We start from the raw sequence: 21,220 nt of genomic DNA, 5'->3' as shown, positions 1-21,220 counted from the left end.
GTTAAGTTTTTTGGGCCCTGTTTTAGCTTGCGACCAACCATTCAACCTCGAATTTGCAAAGCTTTGGGTTGTCTTGCCATGTTTGAGAGATAGTGTTTTACACATCACTTCCAAGACACCTCGACTAAGTTATCCCTCCTAGATTCCTTAGTCATACCCACAGTGCTCTATGGTTTGGTGGTGTGGGGGCCTTCCCTGTTATACTCAAATTGGGCCTCGATCGAGCGTATCTAGATTTTGCTCCTCTGTTAGATTATCAAATGCCAAATATCCACCCCCCACGATGTTATTTTGGCTGAATTTGGTGCCCACCCTTTTAGATTGGTAGCCATTTTTTACCTGATCTGGTTCCTCCACCGCCTTCATGGATTTGTGGACTCTGTTGAAGGCCAACATAGATACCCTCACTTGGCATACTGCTCTTTAGTTGTTATTACAAACTTTGACCCTGCCTCTAGGGCCCGTTGTTGGTACGCTCAGGCTACCACCCTACTGCGATCGATCAGGATAGACATATATCATCTCCCTCCTTGCCAGTTCTCACTAGACACTCCAACTCACCTCCTCCCCTCTCGGCAAGAGTTGAACAGGTATGTCAAACATGACATCTACGGACAATATATTATCCAGACCTAGGTTGATCCTCCGAGGGGTTTACACCCGACGATGGCATTCTATGTCAAACACTTCTTGGATATTCGAGATGGGATCATTTGGCGCCCTAACTACTTACATAGACAGTGGACCCATGCACTACGTATCTCTCTTGGCTCCTTTAGGGTGGGCTCTCACCCGACCCCAAATTCAAATGGACCACCATATCGATAGAGAGGATTGGGTTTGTAGACTTTGTAGCATGGCGAAGGCAGAATCTGAGACCAATTTCCTTTTCAAATGCCCCATATACTATGAGATCAAAGGGAGATTCGGTTGTTTGTTTAGAGTGCAGATCCCTCTCAGACTTCTTTAGGTGCACAAATCAGTGTTGCCTTGTGCTCTATCTTCGTGAATCCATACAGCTTCGCGACCACACTTTGCAACTATCTTTCCCCATAGGTCAGACCCAGGTACAGCTTATCACGACCTTCTCACCCTTATCTCTTGCTTGAGGTACGAAGGGACCCTATAGTTTCCCTGACACTAGCCACTCCAAATCAGTGAAACCTTGTAGTGCTCGTCTTTGCCAACAACACTCCTCTCGTAGCACTCAACGAGAGAATAGAGCCCCTAGTCGCCCCCGTCCATCTCATTCATTATTGTCCTTCTCTTCAAGGAAGGATCCTTAATCTTGTTCGGGATGACTCTTGCTCTCTTCTTCATTTTTTTTTCAGTTTATGCTTGCTCTTTTGTCGGTACCGTTTGGTGCTCCATTTTGTGCTATCTTCTTAGTTGTAAGCTCCCAGTCCCATAGACCCGCGTTGTGGTCTCTTGCTAGACATTAATATATTTATCTTTATCTTTATCTTTATCTTTATCTAACTTGTTCTTTTTTAAGGCTTTCTTCCTTAATAGCAACAAATTCAATTTCATCATCTTCATCATTACTATCATCATTTAGAAAGTCTACAATTTTGAAATCAAATTCACCATCCTCATTAACATAAAAGAAAACCTTAGGTACACTTGACTTGTAAGGCTTTCTAGGCTTAACCTTATTTACTCTCTTAGGACATTTAGAAGAATAATGAGCAAGTTCATTACATGTCCAACACTTAGAAATTTTGTTACCTTTAGGTTCTCTCTTCATAAGCAAGGCAAGTCCTTCATCTCTTGTTCCACCGCTGCTAGCATAATCTCCACTTGTACTAGCACGTCTTGTCAACATAGGTATGTCTCTTAGTGTGTTGAAAGCAGTTTCCACTCTAGGAAATTCTCCACTTTGTTTCATCCACATCTCAGATGTTTGCAATCTCGCAAGAAGAGTCTCTCTTGTAAAGTTAGGTGTGCAAGGGCTAACATGTTCAATCTTATGCGTTGTATGCTTATAAGCGAGTGTCAAGGTTTTCAATATTTTCTAGACAACTTCATCTTCAAACTTTTCTCCTCCACAATTCTTTATCCCTGTGACAATCTCTGATATTCTAGAAAAGTAACCTCTTACAATTTCATCTTCCAACATCTTAGCATTTTGTAATAAACATATACAACTCTATAGTCTAGCCTTCTTAGCATGTTTATCACCTTCAAATGTAACATGTAAGGAATTTCAAATTTCATTAGCAACTCTAAAAGGTTTTACCTATCCATATTCATTTTCAAGAAGAACTAATAACAATGCTTTTCTAGTAAGCATATTATGCATGAATAGGTTTTTCATTGTTTCCTCACATCCTTCAAGCTTGTTTTCTTCAATCACATCCTTCTTATCTTTTGTAACCAACCAAAATTTTGGACCCATACATATTAGGTGTCTTCGTCTTCTCTTTCGAGTTGTCATAGTTAACTACATCAAACTTCAAACTATCTTTCCTAAAATGTGCCATAGATCTCCTTAAGCAGTTAATCTTTTCCTTCAAGGACTTGATGCTTTGATACCAATTGTTAGAAAGTCAAGTTCACCACAATAACTAAGAGGTAGGTGTGAATAAGTCATGTAATTAAAACAACTCTCAATATCTTTATTGATTTTGAAACACGTAAACATTAGATGCAACAACTACAGAAAGATAACCATGCACAATAACACTAGTTTGTTCACTACGGAAACCTTTGATTATAGGGAAAACCCCAATGGAGATGGTACCCACAAAATGATGCACTAATATAAAATTTGCTTGTAAGAGGATAGACCCTATTAGGAGTCAATGAAATACAATCAGTACATATAAGCCCTTGTTATGAGACTTTGAATACCTGTTAGGCGATTCCAATCCTGTTAGGAGTTGTGTCAAACCTGTTAGGAGTTGAAAGGAAGACCACTGAACTGACTATCCAAATAGCCTATGCACTATTCCTTCTGAATAATACAATGTAGAACAACAACTATCCAACCAACAAATTGTTTTGCCAAATATAGTTGCTTTTCAGCTCACTATGCCTCAACTAAACCAAACTTTGCTCTGATCTTTCACAACTTTGCTCTGATCTGAACTAACTATCCAAATAGCCTATGTACTATTCCTTCTGAATAATACAATGTAGAACAACAACTATCCAACCAACAACTTGTCTTGCCAAATATAATTGCTTTTCAGCTCACTATGCCTCAACTAAACCAAACTTTGCTCTAATCTTCACAACTTCACATGCCAAGCTCACACAATAGATATTGCAAAGATATGGCCACATACCATACTAAATGATCTCACTAATGATTACAACAAAGAAAAACATATTTCCTTTACACAAATTCCTAAAACAAGTTATTGAATCGACCTTGAGGGTTTCCCAATTTACAATCATAACATAAGACCACCTTAAGGTATTTTAATACACGTTACATTACAATATTACATCTTTTCAAGATTACAATCAATCTAGCAACTCACAGTCTTCATAACATTTCATACGATGAACATCTGGTCATGCTAACAATAGTACTTTCTTTCCAAAACCGTTGTCTAAAAGTTGCCTTCACTAAAATCTGCATAACTATGTTCAACCTTCCTTTTGTGTGTGCTCTTAAATGTAGCATCTAGGCATACTCTAGAACATAATCTCAAATGTTCATAAGTTGGTTTTTAATCCTTAAACCGCACGAAGCCAATCTCTTTCTATTGTTCTATCAGTCTTCACAAAATAATCAATATGTTGACATCAATGACAAACACTATCATAAAAGCAACACATAAACTCTAAATCATGTCTCCAACAATGCTAATATACTCCCCTATACGAATAACATCAACATTAATGCTAGCACTTTTTCAGTGCCCTTACATGGCCTAACGTTGTTAGTTCTCTTATTTTTGTTGGCCTTGCATGGCCTAACATTGTTGACTCTTATGCTCATGGCAGCCTTGCATGTCCTAACATTGTTGACTCTCATGCTTATGGTAGCCTTGCATGTCCTGATCCTAGTGTTTCTCTTGCTACTAGTCACCTTGTATGACATATTGTTGGTTGATCACATTTTCTTCTCTAAACTAGTAACTATATGTTTGTGCTTTATGATAAGAAGTTTACATCAATACTAATAAACTAAAAATCGATCGTCTTAAATTAAAAACAATTTAGAAATATAAATGCACGACAATAAATGAACTTATAATTTCATGTTTACTCTTATAAATGAGATTTATATATTTGAAACATTAATGTTTTAATTCTTTAAACTTATTATAAGTTAAAGGAATATGATTAATATGTCTTAAACTCTCCTAATAATTTTATTATACTTTTGAAATATTTTTTTATCTTATTATAAAAAGAGTCTAATATTAGAAACATTTCTAATTAAAGTAGTAAATACATAAATTTAAAAAGGTTTTTCAAATCAATTTCAGGATAAGATGAAAAAAAACTTGAAGTCACAAGATAATTTAAAGTGAGGTAATAGAAGAAATCGTCCATTCGCATTGGCCATAAAACCTTATTATTGGAATTTCATATATTTTACTTTTGGAAGATCGTTCACCTTATTTTAGGAAGGCCGTACACTTGTATTCACCTTTTCTCCTTATATGGAGAAAAACTCACTTTACTTGGGGATTTAGAGAACAAAAACCATAGAGATTTCTAATTACACATAACAACCCTCTCAATTCCACACAAATATTACCACTAATGTTGAGAATTTTTCGGAGATTGCGAGTCCACTAGAATATTTTTCCATATCGTCGCTATGGTGTCTTCCGTAACACTACAATACCTCACCATTTCTGAGTTGACCTGAATGTATTCAAATGTGCCGAAAAAATCCATTTTATTCCCATTTTGAAAATATTTATGAATTTACTTGCTGATTTATTTTGGCGGTAAGCTTTGGATTTTCCAAGATATTGCTCCAAGTGTCACCCCATTTTGCTTCAACCATCTTGATTGTTGATTGTATTTGATATCAACTGATTTAGATGTAGTTAATAAGGGGTTTCAAGATCTTTTGTGGATTCCACTGCATTTATGATATTAGATTTGGTTCACTTCAATAACTGTAGAGGAACTCAATTTTTAATTTAATATTTTACTATTGCATTATTAACTGTGCAGCCTGTTACCCCCGTATGTGTAACTAATTTATTCACTGTATAAAAATCTGAATTTTGTATATCACAGTAGTGCCATTTTGAGATGATCATTACCATATGCACAACCCCACCACCCTCTCTCTCTCTCTCTGTTCAGCATGTCTAGTTCAACAAATATATTTCGATAAATCTACATGAAAATGCATAAAGTTTGGTTTGTATAATAAAATTCCAACTTACATCTAATATGCAGACATGTAGCTTCACATAAAATTCCCAACTTACGTCTAATATTCAGACACGTAGCTTCACACCATAGAGGACCATATATACCATTCATTACTTTATCCTCTCAAGGTACGGGTTATGAACACGGTGTTAGTACTGAAAAATCATTTATCATATATATGCAAGAAGCTCTGAGGCTTAGCGTAGGAGGTAATAAGTGATCCATTGTTAAGGGCAGGCCAAGAAATCCTACTTTGATTTTTACAACATATACATTCCAACGATGACAAAGTTGTGTAAACAAAATGTTGAATATGATTACAAATTAACTTATCAAGAAATTTGAATAATTTAGCTTCGTTTACATATCCAACAAAACAATAGGCTATCAAGAGCAAAAGTGCAAGTGCCAGCCAACATGCTTCCATCAAATGATAGTTCTAAAGAACAATGTTACATTTACCTATCAACATTGGAGAATGAGGAATTTATGATTGGATTATTCACATGATCTACATGATAAAAGGCCAGCAGTCTCTTTTTCTCGAAACAATTAAAATTTTCAGAAACAGCTCTTAAATACATCAGATCCCTTTGCAAAGCATCAGCTGCAACTAATCTCTGCATGAACAATGTTTCTGAACCATGCATAAAAATTGCATATTTATACATGGGCCCATGTGTGCACTAATGCATAAAAAAAATACATCTTCAAATCTAAGTTATCGCTTCCTCAAAGGGCACGTAGCTAGGGTCTTAAGAGATCAGGAATGAATTGGATTTGAAACAAGAAAATCTCATCATTCAATACCAATGCCATTCAATTTTGATCACTGCAACCATTTGGACATTCTCCACATCCTATGTTCTCATGATAAACACATAAACCTGATTCTTGGCATGCATAATGACTGACTAATGTAGACAAGATCCAAACCAGAATACAAAGAATATTCCATTATTTGTAGTGGGTCTTATGAATAACACCTTTATTTCAAATTAACTCCCAAACCTTTGTCATCGAATCCATTATACATGCAACTCTAAACTTCATTTACAATGTTTGCTTTATGGCACTTCATATACTAGGAAGCTTTTGTTAAATTTAATGGGATTTTCAATCCTAGAAATTTTAAACTGATCTAGCTGAAATTTTGTTTTTACCTGCAAAGAACTTCTCAGAAAAAAAAAATCTAGAGGAATGCAGAACAAATAAACAAAGAAAGTAGATACCACACACCCTTCGACCGCCGATTTGGTTTCCAAGTATACGTAATAAACCTGGGGACTTCAAAGAAAATAAGTATTCATTTCTTTACATCCTCTCAAAGCAGCTCTCCAACTTAAATTCTTGACATGAAAAACGAATTGATACTATAATTGTCAATTGAATGATAGAGAAGAGCAACAGTTCAATACCACAAGGTCTTACATATTTTCATGCTACTGGAGGGGTTTACATAAATTTCTTTGGTCATTACCTTAAACAAAAAATAATACAAAAGTAAAGCAATTCCGAACTCTACCTGGATATAAATAAATGGAGTGCAATACAAAAGGCTGGATGTTGCGACACAATCCTGACTTCAAATACCAACCTCTGAAACTCCATTAGACTTTTTTCTTCTTTTCTGGGCCTTAATTCAGATGCTAATCACACATGACAGGAGTTGATGGAATTAATTTAAAGCCAAAACTCAAAACTCTGTTTGGTCCCTGTGGACCACCCAAAGAGAAGAAGACAATCTTCAGAAATCCCATCAAGTTCCCACCCTTGCTCACCATGCAATATTCCTATTCCCATGGAATAATGTCATGAATACCTACAACTAAGTAAACAGAGCTTCAGATGGAAATGAACAATCTGGAATAAGAAGGAAGGTATGCATGGTACAGTCTGATTCCAAACAATTAGGCTGTTGAGAGCAAGACCAAGGTAGGTCAAGATTGAAAGAATTTACATACTGAAATCTTTGAGAAGATTGTTGAATGGAACTACTCAAAAGAATCTGAAGAAAATATGGCACCAAACCATGGTTGTACAAACCCTCTGTATGCAGACAATTTGCAAATAAATTTTGAATCTTTACAGACACTCGTGAACTGCAAGTTCCTATGAGCACTGCTTTCCACCAAGCAACTATTTTTCTGTAAGTATTAAAAATCATCTCTAGCAGTTTCTTTTCCTTTTTGTGCAGAGCCATCTGCTGTACTCGCTGATTTCAACGTACGAGTTGATACACGAGGAGGAGCCATTCGTACATCTCCGTGACTATTTTTCTTCCGTCTTGAGGGTCCAACACTGGCAGGATTTCCTAAAGGTCCCGACAAAGATGTTACAGGAGGTGGAACATAAGATTGGGGTGCTATAAGTGGTTGATCATAGTGTGAATGCTCCATTGGAAATCCTACAGCCCCATCCTGATGTGGCGGAGGAAATTTCTCACTCTTGCTTTTTGCATTAGAGTGTGTAATCAAGCGCCGTCTCTGCCATCAACCAGAAACAAATCAGAGATTCCTATATAGTACGAAACATGCTGTGACTTCAACTCTGTATGAGTAAAATTTAAGGAAATCATTTATATTAGGTAAATCATTTATAGTTCTTCTCTTTGAAGGCAGAAACAACCTAAAAACAGTATAAGGAATAATAACAAATAATTGAGTCACTACATAACAGAACTCATTCCCCTTGGTAGATGGTCTAAGCAAACCTTTTTCTTCATTAACCATCCCTTTTTAATTGTGAATTTGACCTAGGGCCTTAACTTTTATTTCCTGATCTGAATATTCTTCAGCAAGGATGTAAAAATAAAATACACTATTTCATAAATTCTAACAGTTATGGCTGATTGTAGCAAGACATGCTGATACCATGAAAGACTTCAAGCTTCCACAATCCCTAATGTTAGGAATGTGCATGTCTAAAATTTGTTGATGAGAATATGCTTGAAAGTTTGAAACAAGTGTCTTAGAAAAAGAAATTAGTTATTGACTACCATAATATGTAGTAATTGAGAACCCTAACACATCTCTTTCACAGAAAGCAACAAACTCGGACTAGCTATTTGGGAGATGCACTATTCCAGCACCAAGAAAGTTTAGAATAGTAACTCTTTAACATTTTCTCAAGATCTACAAAATCTCTAAAATAAACTAATTTTAATAATGAAGCTATGTTGGCCAGCACCAGGTGCAGGTGAGGGCAAGGTGCACACAAGGTACGTGCCCAGCCCTGTGGGTGTGCAACTCCGCACATCCAGGCGCACCCACAGGGATGGGTATACGCCTTGTGCGCACCCAGCCCACACCCAAGTGTACCTGCAGGCTCACTTCTTAAAAGTGGCATAAAAACATATTAGCAAGGAGTTCTTTTGTTTACTCTTATACCCTAAAACAATCCCTTATGAGGCCCAAAAACATATTTTACCTCTTTACTTTTTATAATCCTTTTGATGAATGATGAACATTGAATCAAGTTTCATGAACTACATTTTGTAATTCAGTAATTGTAATGATTTTCATTGGAATCGTGAACATGGACATTTATGATATCATTCATATGGCTTATTTGAAATACATTTTGTAATTCAGTAATTATAATGATTTTCATTGGAATCATGAACATGGACATCTATGATATCATTCATATGGCTTATTCGAATATTTTTCAACTATCAACTGGCATTTAATATTTATTTTTGGAATTTGGCATTGATCAATGATCAAGTATCATACTATGAAATGATTTAGTTTTACAATTCTCTAAATTTCTCTTTTTTTGCATATTATGTACACACACATACCCATACACACCCAAACCCCTAACAAACATTCACACACTCATGCACTCGATTCCCATCCCTCCACCCAAACTGGAAACTAGTAATGAAGAGTCAAGACGTCTTGGGAATGACTGAAGAATATCTGAATCAAACATGTACATCTGACTAAAAGCACCCACTTCTGGTTATTAAGAGTATGAATCCCTCAAGTAGTGATTTTTCAGTGTCTGGATTGTTTCTTATCAACCATCATACCAGCCAAAGGTCCGTATATTCATGATTGGTCAGGGATTCTAGTTTAACTTTGGACTGATGTTAATTATAAATTGCCTCAGGCAAATACATACAGTAAGGTTATGGGCGCTGGCAATAGCTCGATAGCAACATATCTGTATTCTCTTGGCTAAGAGGAAACTATTGACAAATACTAGTCTTTCATAGCAAGAGTATCGTAGATAAATAAAATGATACATACTTGTAAATTTGTCTGCATTTCTGCATTTGCATCAGGAGCAGGAACTGCCCTGCCTACCCGGTCACGGATACGTGTCTTCTTTGTTCTATCACTTGCATGAACTTTTCCACCAGCTGCCCTTTGCCTTCACAGCACAAACATGATATACATCATATCTTTACCAATCCCCAAGTCTTCTTACAGTTAGGATAGAAACAAACAGGAAAAAAAACCAATAAGAAAAATCTCAATGAATAAGTTTTTTGATGGTAAAGCAACAAAGGAATCCAAAACAGGTAACCCTCACTGATTTGGATTTAGTACACCTTTAAGTGCCGAAGCCTCAACAACCAAATAAGTAAACATATTAATGATTAAATCCATGAATCTCAGAGTGCAATTTTTTTACATATCTTTCGTCATTTTTATCCATCATAAGATCAAATCACTCAACCAAAATAGCCCAACATACCTTCTAGCTTCTTCGTCACGCAATTTTGCATCCATTTCCTTGCTTGGAGGATACTGAGGCAAGCTTGCCGGGTCACAAGCATAAGGCTCGGTAGTGAAGAACTGTTCAATACAAGAAAAAAAGTCATTAGCCCCCAAAAAGTTCTTAAGCACAAGACTTACACTAACATGCTGAATATTATCATGACAACTAGCATATCGGATGCATGTATCTCCAGGTTCTTAATGACATTGTTTTCATCTAGACTATGAATAAATGGTATACCTCTCTTCAACGAACTTTAAACAAGAAGCGACATATGTCCCTTGTACTAAGGAGTCCAAGATAGCCATTGTGAAGTGAGCAGTTAGTACTTAATATTTTAAAAGGAAAAAACTGAGTCAAAAATACTCATCCAGATAGAATTTAAGTGAAAATTAGTGTATGTTAATTCACCCCCATCTAGCATGTTGTGTTTCAGAGGTTGGAACCTTCTATTCGAAAGATATGGGGAGGTCAGTGCCTCTCATTCAAATAGATTGCAGTCTCTATTTGAGTCGGTGCTCAATGGAGGCGATTGGCATCTCCTGTGGGTTGGTGCCTACAAAGTTGTAAGAAGTTTCCTATAAAGGCAATATTTGTTAAGATTTTCTCCTGCAAAGGTTTCCACATAAAATCTTGTGAGTGACTCCCGTTCTCAATTGTTGGATCTTGCTTGTGTGGATGCTTTTGATTATTGTTTTATGATTTCTAAAGTTGAAATAGGTGAAAATTGTTATATACTAATTCCCCCCCCACATCTCAGCATTACTCGTGTTTTCTGAAATAACCGTGAGCAGCTACAATATTGTAGGTTTCTTCTTCCTGACCAAATTTGTAACCTGCATTAGCAGACTCATTTTCAGTAGTTTCTATAATCAAACTCTAAGGAAAAGAAGGGAGATAGATTTTGCTAACATTAATGAAGCACGGAATCCCAGGTATGACAGCACGCTTCTGGTTTTACCATGAACTTATTGGGATGCAAATCCTTGCCCTGATCCCTCTGGTGTCTGCTGGGGTGGTGTGGGTAAGGCCTCCATCACCCCCAATGGCTATCTTCCATGTGTGGGGTTGAAACTATACTTTCCCTCCCACCCATGGCCCACCCTGCATGGAAAGGGAGAGGAGTCAAATGCTCAGATAAGGTAGTCAAAGGTGGTTATGAATGCCCAGGTAGGAAGTTGTTTCAGGCCCCTCCATCCCCTCATGATAGATAGGGGATCCATCTATCGACAGGAGAATTTTACAGAGACAAAACCAATATACTCTACCATTATTGGTCTACCCTAGGTCAGATCATTATAGGTGATTTGGTCAATCTATGATTTCAATCCCTAGATTAATAATAGAAATAATAATCGAAATAGGATTGTTCTGCTAGGCAGACTTCTCCTTTCAAGGGTCTCTCAATGTGGTGCTATTGTAGGTTCTTTCGAGCCCATAATAGCATAAGCCATTAACAGACAGTAGATCCCATCATACCATATACCCTCATATACCGGGAAGACACCCTAAGACCACAATTCTATTCTTTTCTAATCCCCTTAAATATTGAATTGCCTCTTGTGGCCCTTTTAACAACTTAAGATTTTCACTTGGTTTATTGGTATAATTAAAACTTATACATAATTAATCTAATGACTGTTAATTCCTTGTAACTTTGACAAGATAAGTGTTCTGATTTTCAGATCAGTCTGATCTAGATGCATGAGTTCCCTTAAGTATTGGTCACTATAACATATTGTTCCCTCTAGATAGATTGGCATCTTCCTTGTGGCTTTTATAAGCCTTCTTATTTACTAATGTGGTTAGTTAGATACTAACCATTAGTAACTCTTGGAATGGGCACCAATCTTGAGGAAACAATTATGTTGTTAAGTAGGCCGACCTAGAGAGGGACATGTCCATTGTCCATTCAATGACCATGCCCCTTGAATTAGGTATAAGGGAGGGTTAGATTGCAGATTAGAAGACACACCGAAATCTATAAGTCTGCTCTTCTAGCAATCTGCCCAAATAGAATCATATATAGGAATGTAAACATTTGCAAAAGATCCTGAAATAACATGGTATTAGAGCCAAGTTGCAAATGTAAGAACGAATCTAAGATGGGATTATTTTCTCAAACCATGGGAGAAACACTACACTGCTCCTTGCTTCCGTCCATGCTGATGCAAAAGTTATATATTGGCTGATGAAAACCATTGTTTGAATACATATCCTTGCCTCCTTGATCATCATATTGATAAATGTTGTACTGAGTGGGAAGGAGGATAGTGTAGACTGAATCAAGGCGGGCGTGTGGAAAGTGAATGAGAGATGAGAACAAGAAACAGTGGAGAGGGAATGGGAATGGGAATGCTTCCGGGTCCTCCCAGCAGAGAAAATGGAGGATGCACGCAATGTAGTGAGAAGGGATTACTGGCGTACAGGGCAGGCAGCAACATAGTGATAATAGAGACGAGATCCATGCAACTGGTGAGCGTACAGCCCATGCCTCCGCCTTCTTCTTCCCCCTTACTCCCCGCCCTCTTCATCACCTCCGTCCGATGGACTCCCCAATCAATTCAGAATCAGATTCAGATGGACTCCACTGCGCATCTTCAGCTGGCCGTGGGAGATCGCCAGAATCAGATTGCCGTTTGGGACGCAGGATCCAGGCAAGTCACCCACTGGATGAAAATTTTGAGTCAGAGAAGGGGAAGCTGGGCATCCAGGATGTGTGTTGGGGGAGGTGCATGGGCACGGGAAGCTGGCTTTTGATGGCAATTCACAGGCCATCGCTCTTGGCCATTTGGAACACACAGAGCGCTCGCTGCGTCTGGAAATACGATGCGGCTCCTCATATTCTTGTTTCCATCCGCAGTGATTTTTTTTTAAATTTCAGGCACCTTTGTGTCTTGGACTCAAAGGCCACCTCCTCTCTATCAAGATCGCAGGAAGTAACAAGAGTCATTTTTTATTTGTTCTATCACAACCGATCACATCTTTTCAAAGGAAAGTGACACGAGCTTTCTTTGGGGATGAACAGAATGATACGGTCCTCAAAGAACATCACCTTCAAGTTAGTGAAATCAGGAATTTAAAGAATGACAAGGAAACAAAAAAAAAAAAAAAAAAATCATTCCTCATATTTTTATCTAGCCAGCCATGGGCCCCACACGCAATCTCCGGCTTTGGCTTTGTTCCCTAATATTTTGTTAAATGTTTGTTTTCACACATACTATATGTGATGTTTCCAAGAGAGATTGTTATCTTTGATATGCAGTATGGAGCACCTCTGTCAGTCATTGCGTTCCCTCGTGAGCCTGCGAAGTTTTTTTTTTTCTGATCATAGACGTTCACACTTATTTTCTCTATTGTGCTCATGCAGATGGAAAGCCCAGTGTGTGGAAGAGGAAAGAGTCAGTATTGATGTAATTAACGGTTCTTATTCAAGTAAATTGGTTCAAGTTATGTTTTTGGCATGAGAGTAAAACAAACCCACGTTATAAAGAATGGGAAGAACCAATTTAGAATAATATGTGAGCCAGATGAGCAGTAACACGTCCAAGTATTGTCATCTATGAAGACGTGTACCAAGTTTGAATGGGTCTATAAGCCGTCAAATAAATACAATTGAAAACGTGTAAAGATAAGATTTAAGATCCAACCGCCACCTTATTCTCCCTATTCATTACAAACTCGGGTCTTTTGAATAATTGTATTTATATACACATAAGTAGCAATCATGCAATGATTGTATGTTATCAAGCAAAGACCAAGGGTCAAGGGTCACTATAGGGGCACGTATCTACGGCCACCAGAATATCCACGGCTTAATTGTTCAAACCAGGGAAAGTTCACATTAAGTAAAGCATGAATAGCCAATAAGGAAACCTACTCATACATATTATGGGACTAAGGAATATGGGATATATTCACGAGGAATATATTTCATAGAGAATAATAAATTCATAGAAAGTTCATTCCTTCGTATTTGATCATATGATCATTAACTAAGATGGCTCCTCCCATTGAGAAGAAATGCTTATGAATGAAATATGATGGGTTATCTCATTAGATAATTGTTCAAGGGTACATTCTATGGATACTGAATAGAAGGCAGGTTTGTCCAAATATTGAACTAGCAAAGAGAAGAACCACTTTTGATATGTGAAACAGTGAGACTTGTGGGAATGGTCTCATTTAATTGACACCCATAGCCAAACCAACAAAATACAACCAGATTAAGAGGATGATTGAAGATAAGTGGTAATGTGAATGATTAATTGACATGGTTACCAGGAGACCCGTCTCCCCCCTAAAAGTGGCGTCTCGGAGACCGAGACGCGTCTCGGAGACTTTTCGCGTCTCCGGAGACCTCAAAAAAGGTTGGAGACTTCATGACGAAGTCTCCTGAAGTCTCCCCGTCTCCTAATCCAAAAAGTGAAGTCTCCCCGAAGTCTCCTAATAAAATATAAATGTAAAATATAATATTAAATAATTTTATATATTTTAGCCCTCATTTAAATGTTTTTAATGCAAAAATCTAAGGTACTATATGAATTCCGTAACAACTGCTTGGTGATGTACGTCACCCACAGGAACACGATACAAGTCTAAGACAACATATTGGAAGCTGTACAGGATTGCAGTAAAGATCCCAAATCACATAAATTTATGCGGCTGAGGAATTAGGGTGCAAAAACTGTTGTTAGTGCATTAGAAGATAGTATTACATATGTTACAGAAATCTGATATGCAAATGCTTGATAATAGTATTATTCCTCATGAAAACCAAGCATCTATTTGCTGATAAAGACTCAGCGATAACAGTGATAGACTAGAGGTTTTATGTATGTTAACATGAATGTATTTGGTCCCATATTTCTGTTTTTTCAAGAGGATATCATGTTTCAGTTTGATGTATAAGTCGTATTTGTTATTCGTACCTGTTTATCTGCTGTTGGCAATATCCTAGTACCAATATAGGAATCTTTGTTAGTTGAATCTGTGTAACTGGAAAAAAAACACTATTACAAAATGATTTACTCCCTTTTAAACTAAGCAATCCTAAATCTTAGTTAGAAAATAGAAATCCTAAGTGTGTCTCTATGCATGCATCAATGTTGAATAATTCAATAATTTTCACAAATTTTTTGTAGCAATGCCAATTTGTCAGGTTTTAAAATCTATTTCAGTAATATACTTCTGTATCTGACCGCTTATTATTATTATAATCTTTGACAGTTTGACTCTATGAATCTATTTTAATTTTTAATGTGACAACACTAGTATTATTAATTTATTATTTACTTTAGTCTTTTAGTCTTACGATATTACTATTTTGAAATTTTGAAATTTTGTATTTACTTTTAGTATTAGACTCTTTAAGTTTAAACTATTAAAAATTTATTTTTAAAAAAAAAAAAAAAAAAAAAATTGCCGTCTCCAAGTACCCCCGTCTCCTATTTGAAAAATTGTCGTACCGGTACCAGTACCAGTACCGGAGACCTCAAAGTCTCCCCGTCTCCCGGTGACCTTGTTAATTGACATACCAGGTTGATTGATGAATTCCATTCTATGATCAATAGTATATGGAATTGTTTGTCAGTTCCTGGTAATTGCCTACATGTTCTTCCAGAAGCGGAGATGGCATCAAGTTAGAAAGTTTTCTTGGCTCCCATGAAGACTCAAAATCAGAGAGAGTCTGATTTTCTAATCATAAGATATGGAGACATTTGGAGAATTTACAGCAAGCCGAATGCCACTCTACTGAAAGGAAACTCCCTTTCAAAATAAGTTTGATACACTATAAAAGGAAACCTTGGAATAAGAACAAATGATTCTATCATCTTAAACAAACTCGATTATTTTGTTTGAGAGGGAGTTCATCATTTAAGACAACTCGTGGATAGAATCATTGATGAGATGCACATGGATAAAGATTACATCATGAGACTACAGATCATTAAACATTTTACTCAAGGCATTTCTGATCTTCCCTCAAGTCCAAGAGGGAGTGTTAATGATTGTGGACTTAGAAAAGATGCATTCTATATAATCTTATGTCTATTCAGATTATTAGTATTGGTTCTCTTAGAAAGGACGGAATAAAGTGACATCATGTTGTGACGCTAAGATCATGGATATTAGCATGGTATGCCTTCCTGACAAAAGGAGATGCTAGATGATCTGCAATGGTGAATCTTGACTCAGAGGGAGTAGACCATGCTTTATTGATTTCCGAGTAATAAAGAATTCGTAGCAGAAAATCATAAGTATCATCTTATAAGAAGGTTATATGTCAGAGAGAGTACCTAGAAGATCAAGTTGACTCCCCAGGATCAAGGTTATACAAACTCAAACTGAGTGTACCATGTCAAGATGGTGTATACTCATAAAGTTCAAAAGCTTTCATCAAGGTTATGATGGGAAGATAAGTATTTATTAATGTTCTTATAAGAAAGAATTTTTGGATTCAGAGGGAGTCTGACATCTCATCAAGGCAACCTTGAATAAGGAGCTCGGAAGATTTGATATCCAGTAGGAGTCTGGAAAATCTAAAATGAGCAACCATCTGATGGGACTACCGTTATAAACATCATGGTATGGAAGCATTTCTCAGTAAATAGTCTTGCAGCATCAGTTCGCAGTAATAGAAAGCAATCTTCCAGCACGAATTTGCAATGATAGCAAATGATCTTGTGGTTTTTAAATTAGTAGAGGACTACTAGCAAATCTTGAATAGATTCAAGATTATGTTGTGAAAGAGACATTTCGATGTCTATGAATCACAACCTGGACAAAGAGAGAATTTAATTATTCTCTACACTTTATCCTTAATTACTGGAAATTAGAAAGCAGGTATTCTTATCAAACCTCTCTGAGAGTGGTCATCTCAGGAAAGATCCAAGCATGATTGAATTGTTTTATATTCTTATGATAATTTATATTATTGTTAGGATATTGACTGTTATGGGGCTTCACCATTTGTGTTTGTTATTTAAGAGGTGACTATCTCTGAAATAATGAACACTTGTTTAAAGACATTATAAGAGGTGACGATCTCTGAGATAATGTTTTGACCAGTTGAGAACTACTAGCAAATTTGGATGAATTTAAGATCATGTTGTGATGGAGGCATTTCTATGTCTATGAATCACAACTTGGATAAAGGAAGAATTTAATTATTCTCTGGATTTTATCCAATTTACTGACAGATCTTAATTCAGGATCATGTTGTGTGCCTAGGAGTGACAACTTGGATAAAGGAAGAATTTAATTATTCTCTGAATTTTATCCTGTGTAAGGCATTCTAGTAATGGATTGCTGGTAGAGTCTAGATCTTGGACGAAATCAAGATCATGTTGTGACAGTGACATTTCTAAAACTCCAGACATCACAACTTGGGTAAAGGGAGAATTTAATTATTCTCTAGTCTTTATCTCGAGTATTGCATTCTATGCAACACTGTTATCACAAGTTCAAGTAATACTTCATATCACAAGCTTTGTCAAACACCCTGTGTTACAAGCCTAGGTGATTTGATAGTTTGTATTACGAACTATGCTTAGTGATTTGATCACAAGCTCCAGTGATAGCTTATATTACAAGATTTGTAATATGATGTGTTTTCAGGTATCATTTGTATAATGATACATCATGCTTGAAATTCAGAAAGGTGTAGAGTGTATATCTATGCTTAGTCATCTCTATTGATATTGCTAGATATGTTTCTATCACTTATCTTATCAAGTTAAGAGGGAGTGTTAATTCCTTGTAACTTTGACAAGATAAGTGTTGTAATTTTCAGATCAGTCTGATCTAGATGCATGAGTTCCCTTAAGTATCGATCACTATAACATATTGTTCCCTCTAGATAGATTGGCATCTTCCTTGTGGCTTTTATAAGCCTTCTTAATTACTAATGTGGCTAGTTAGATACTAACCATTACTAACTCTTGGAATGGGCACCAATCTTGAGGAAACAATTATGTTGTTAAGTAGGCCAACTTAGAGAGGGACGTGTCCATTCAATGATCATGCCCCTTGAGTTAGGTATAAGGGAGGGTTAGATTGCAGATTAGAAGACACACCGAAATCTATAAGTCTGCTCTTCTAGCAATCTGCCCAAATAGAATCATATAGAGGAATGTAAACATTTGCAAAAGATCCTGAAATAACAATGACAACTGCTCAAACAACATTTGAAAAACTTCCAACTTTGAAAAGGGAAAAGATTTACTTGCTTGGATCTGATTCTTTTTGGAATATTTTTTTTGTTCAAAATACATTTCTTGCTATATTTTCTCCTCGTAGAGTTTCTTTATTCTTTGTAGCCCGTCTTTGTAGCTTTTGATTTCTCAAACTCTTTGTTTTTAAACTTCTGAATTCTTTTGGTAACAAATCTTGGCTTCTTACAAAATATGTGTGAATAAACTTAATGGAAAGAAAGGATTAGGTATATTAATAAACAGCCACACATTCTGATCATAGTAACCCTAAATAAGCATTATACTACAAAATTATGACCAGCAAATTATAAGACAAAAGGAGCAACAACCTTTTTTCACTAAAACAAGATACAACTGACAACTTACTTCACTCCTCAATGCAGCAGTCGCTGTACCACGCTCAGCTGGATCAATTGCAAGGAGGGTCTCAATAAGTGGTAATGAGGAGGGTGGGAAATCTTTAAAATTCTCGGCTATACAGCGTTTATATGGTTGTTGTGGCTTGAAAATGGTTGCATGTGGCAATTTTGACTTTTTCCAATATTCCTCGGATGGTGATCCACAAAGCTTAAAAATCTTGTGTAGCTGCTCCACCTGATACAGAAAAAGACAGTAAATAAAGTTTCAAAACAAATCTTGAAGTACCGATGTTTACCAGTTCATTTAAAAGAGTAATATAGATTATTTTTCCCATCTCTAGTTCAGCATGATGTCACTCGCAGCTAAGAAACTTATGTAACTTCTCCCTAAGAAATGAAAGATGCAACAAAAAATTTGGTGAGGAAATGCATAATAGTCACATTGCACTTGCAGAGCACAAAAACTAAAGCATGTGCCAACTTTAAAGATTTCTAGCTTCCTAATTTAGAACAGAAGATGGTAGTGAGCATAATTTGAAAACTTGAAACTTCGCAAAACTCAGCAGTCCTTTTGACTTGGACTGATCAAATTAGAAAATGCCTAAACTTGTTAACTCAGAAACTCTCAGAATCAGTCACGTTTTAAGTGTGAACTCAACAAGCACTTGCTGAGTTTTAGCCTGCAACTTGCCAAACTCGCCCACAAGTAAATGGGTAACCCTGTGACCTCTACACATGCTAGTACTCGCGATTTCTGCAAGTTTTCAGTGTGTTTTACAAAACTGCTTCAGGGTCCGTGACCTGTACAGGTGTTTAAATATACAAAATGCAGTTCTAAATCTGCATTAGCTCAAACTTCAGAGGGTTTACATGTGGAAATTTTCAACACAAAAAATTGCAGTCAAGCATAGAAGTGTTCCAAAGAAGTATAAGGCATCCAAGCTCCAATAAGGATGCTAAGTTATTGACAGATAACCTAGCACCTAAGAAGATAAACTACATGTTAATATCTGAATGCAATAGCTACCAAGAGGTGTGGACTCACATAGATTAGCCATAAGGCACCTAGTTATGCAGAATAGCAGGAGTTTAAAACAAATCCATCATTGTTAAAAGCAAGGAAAGAAACTTATGCAGAAAATATAACTTTTCCCAGATATCAGACATGATAACTAAAGGACACTGGATTCCATCTTTATCTTAAAGAGAAGAGGAACACTTCGAACAACTGAAACACATCCTCAAGTGGGTCAATATAATCTTCAATGCAAATTCACAATTTAAAAAAGGCATAAGAAAGAAAAAAGTAATCTCTGAACAAAGAGATTGTCAAAAAAACAAATGACTCAAATGGAATAATTAGCAAATCATTGTGGTTTCATAGAAAATTAGCAATAAGAACGTAGAAAAACTACTCTCCATCAAACAACTAAAATTCTTAGTTGCTGATTCAGAATACGAATCCGATTCGGGCATGTGAAACGGAGCTGTGGATTCATTGAAAAAAAAATTCCTATTATGAATCGTAAGGATTCATGTGTATATATAAAAATATTTTTATATATGCATTAAATATACAATAAAATAAGAGAAATATACATAATTCTAAAACTATATCCTTTAATAGTAGGAATCTATGATTCTAAATCATTTCATTTTTTGATTCTAGTATGAATCTATGAATCAAAGTCATTAGAATTATAAAGAAAATAACAAACAACCAATTATGGCCCAATACAATATAAGAGGCGGAAAAATTGTAGAAACCAATGTCTGTTCAATTCCATGGCAGTAAAAAGCTTTGTGCTACATGTAAGGGCACTTCCAATGTTCCACAAGAGTCAATAGCCCAATTGTAAAGACTTGTGGGAGAAAGATTACTTCAAAAAGGAATTGCAGTAAGGAGATTGCTATAGCATGCTTTACCTGAGTTCTTTGTAATGTTTTTTGGCTGAAAAGACAGAGAGTTAGTTGAGTGATTGCTACTTCCAACTAGTTTTTCCAAACTCAAATTACTAGGATAAAATCTTTCATATACGCTCTTATCGTTATCCTTTGTTATTCTCTAAGGTAAATGATTTAAACAGTCACAATGATAGTTTTGTTTAAAAAGCTTTTCTAGGTTCACTTATTATAACCTGAAACCAGATGAAGTTCACAAGCTCCAGAGTAAATACTGGATACAACCCAACCCATACTCAGACTTGGATCAAACTGGCTAGAGTATGCTCTGGGTTCTGAGCAAATCCAGAGATAAGCCAAAAATACAATGAAAATAACTACGTAAAACAATCGAAATGTGTATGACACAGACTTTAACTTAGTAGCCCTAGTATTGTAAAGCAGTTGGAAGTAGGAATTGCTCGAGTTCCTCTTGTCCCATCAACCAAATAATTTAAGCAGTAACAATACTAGTTTTCTTTGAAGAAGCTTTTCTAGGTTCACTTATTATGACCTGAAACCAGATTAAGTTCACAAGCTCCAGAGTAAATACTGGATAAAACCCAATCCATACTCAGACTTGGATCTGCACTTGGTTCAAATTGGCTAGAGTAT

At 36.3% G+C, this 21,220-nt stretch overlaps 1 protein-coding gene across 1 annotated transcript in view; it reads right to left on the bottom strand.

The window, feature by feature from the left end:
* Positions 1-6,809: 6,809 nt before the first annotated feature.
* Positions 6,810-21,220, bottom strand: part of LOC149540519 (putative serine/threonine-protein kinase At1g54610) — a 54,442-nt gene continuing 40,031 nt past the window's right edge. The window contains exons 4-7 of the mRNA XM_089801604.1: positions 18,672-18,899; positions 10,066-10,166; positions 9,615-9,738; positions 6,810-7,841 (exon numbers count right to left, since the gene is read on the bottom strand). Of these exons, the coding sequence (XP_089657730.1) occupies positions 7,512-7,841; positions 9,615-9,738; positions 10,066-10,166; positions 18,672-18,899 (783 nt within the window). The 3' untranslated portion in view covers positions 6,810-7,511. The remainder of the gene's footprint in view (positions 7,842-9,614; positions 9,739-10,065; positions 10,167-18,671; positions 18,900-21,220) is intronic.

This window comes from Cupressus sempervirens, chromosome 9 (assembly GCF_028749045.1).
Source record: "Cupressus sempervirens isolate cs-2001-9-10 chromosome 9, ASM2874904v1, whole genome shotgun sequence".
Lineage (NCBI taxonomy): Eukaryota > Viridiplantae > Streptophyta > Pinopsida > Cupressales > Cupressaceae > Cupressus > Cupressus sempervirens.
This window is presented reverse-complemented; position numbering and strand designations above follow the sequence as displayed.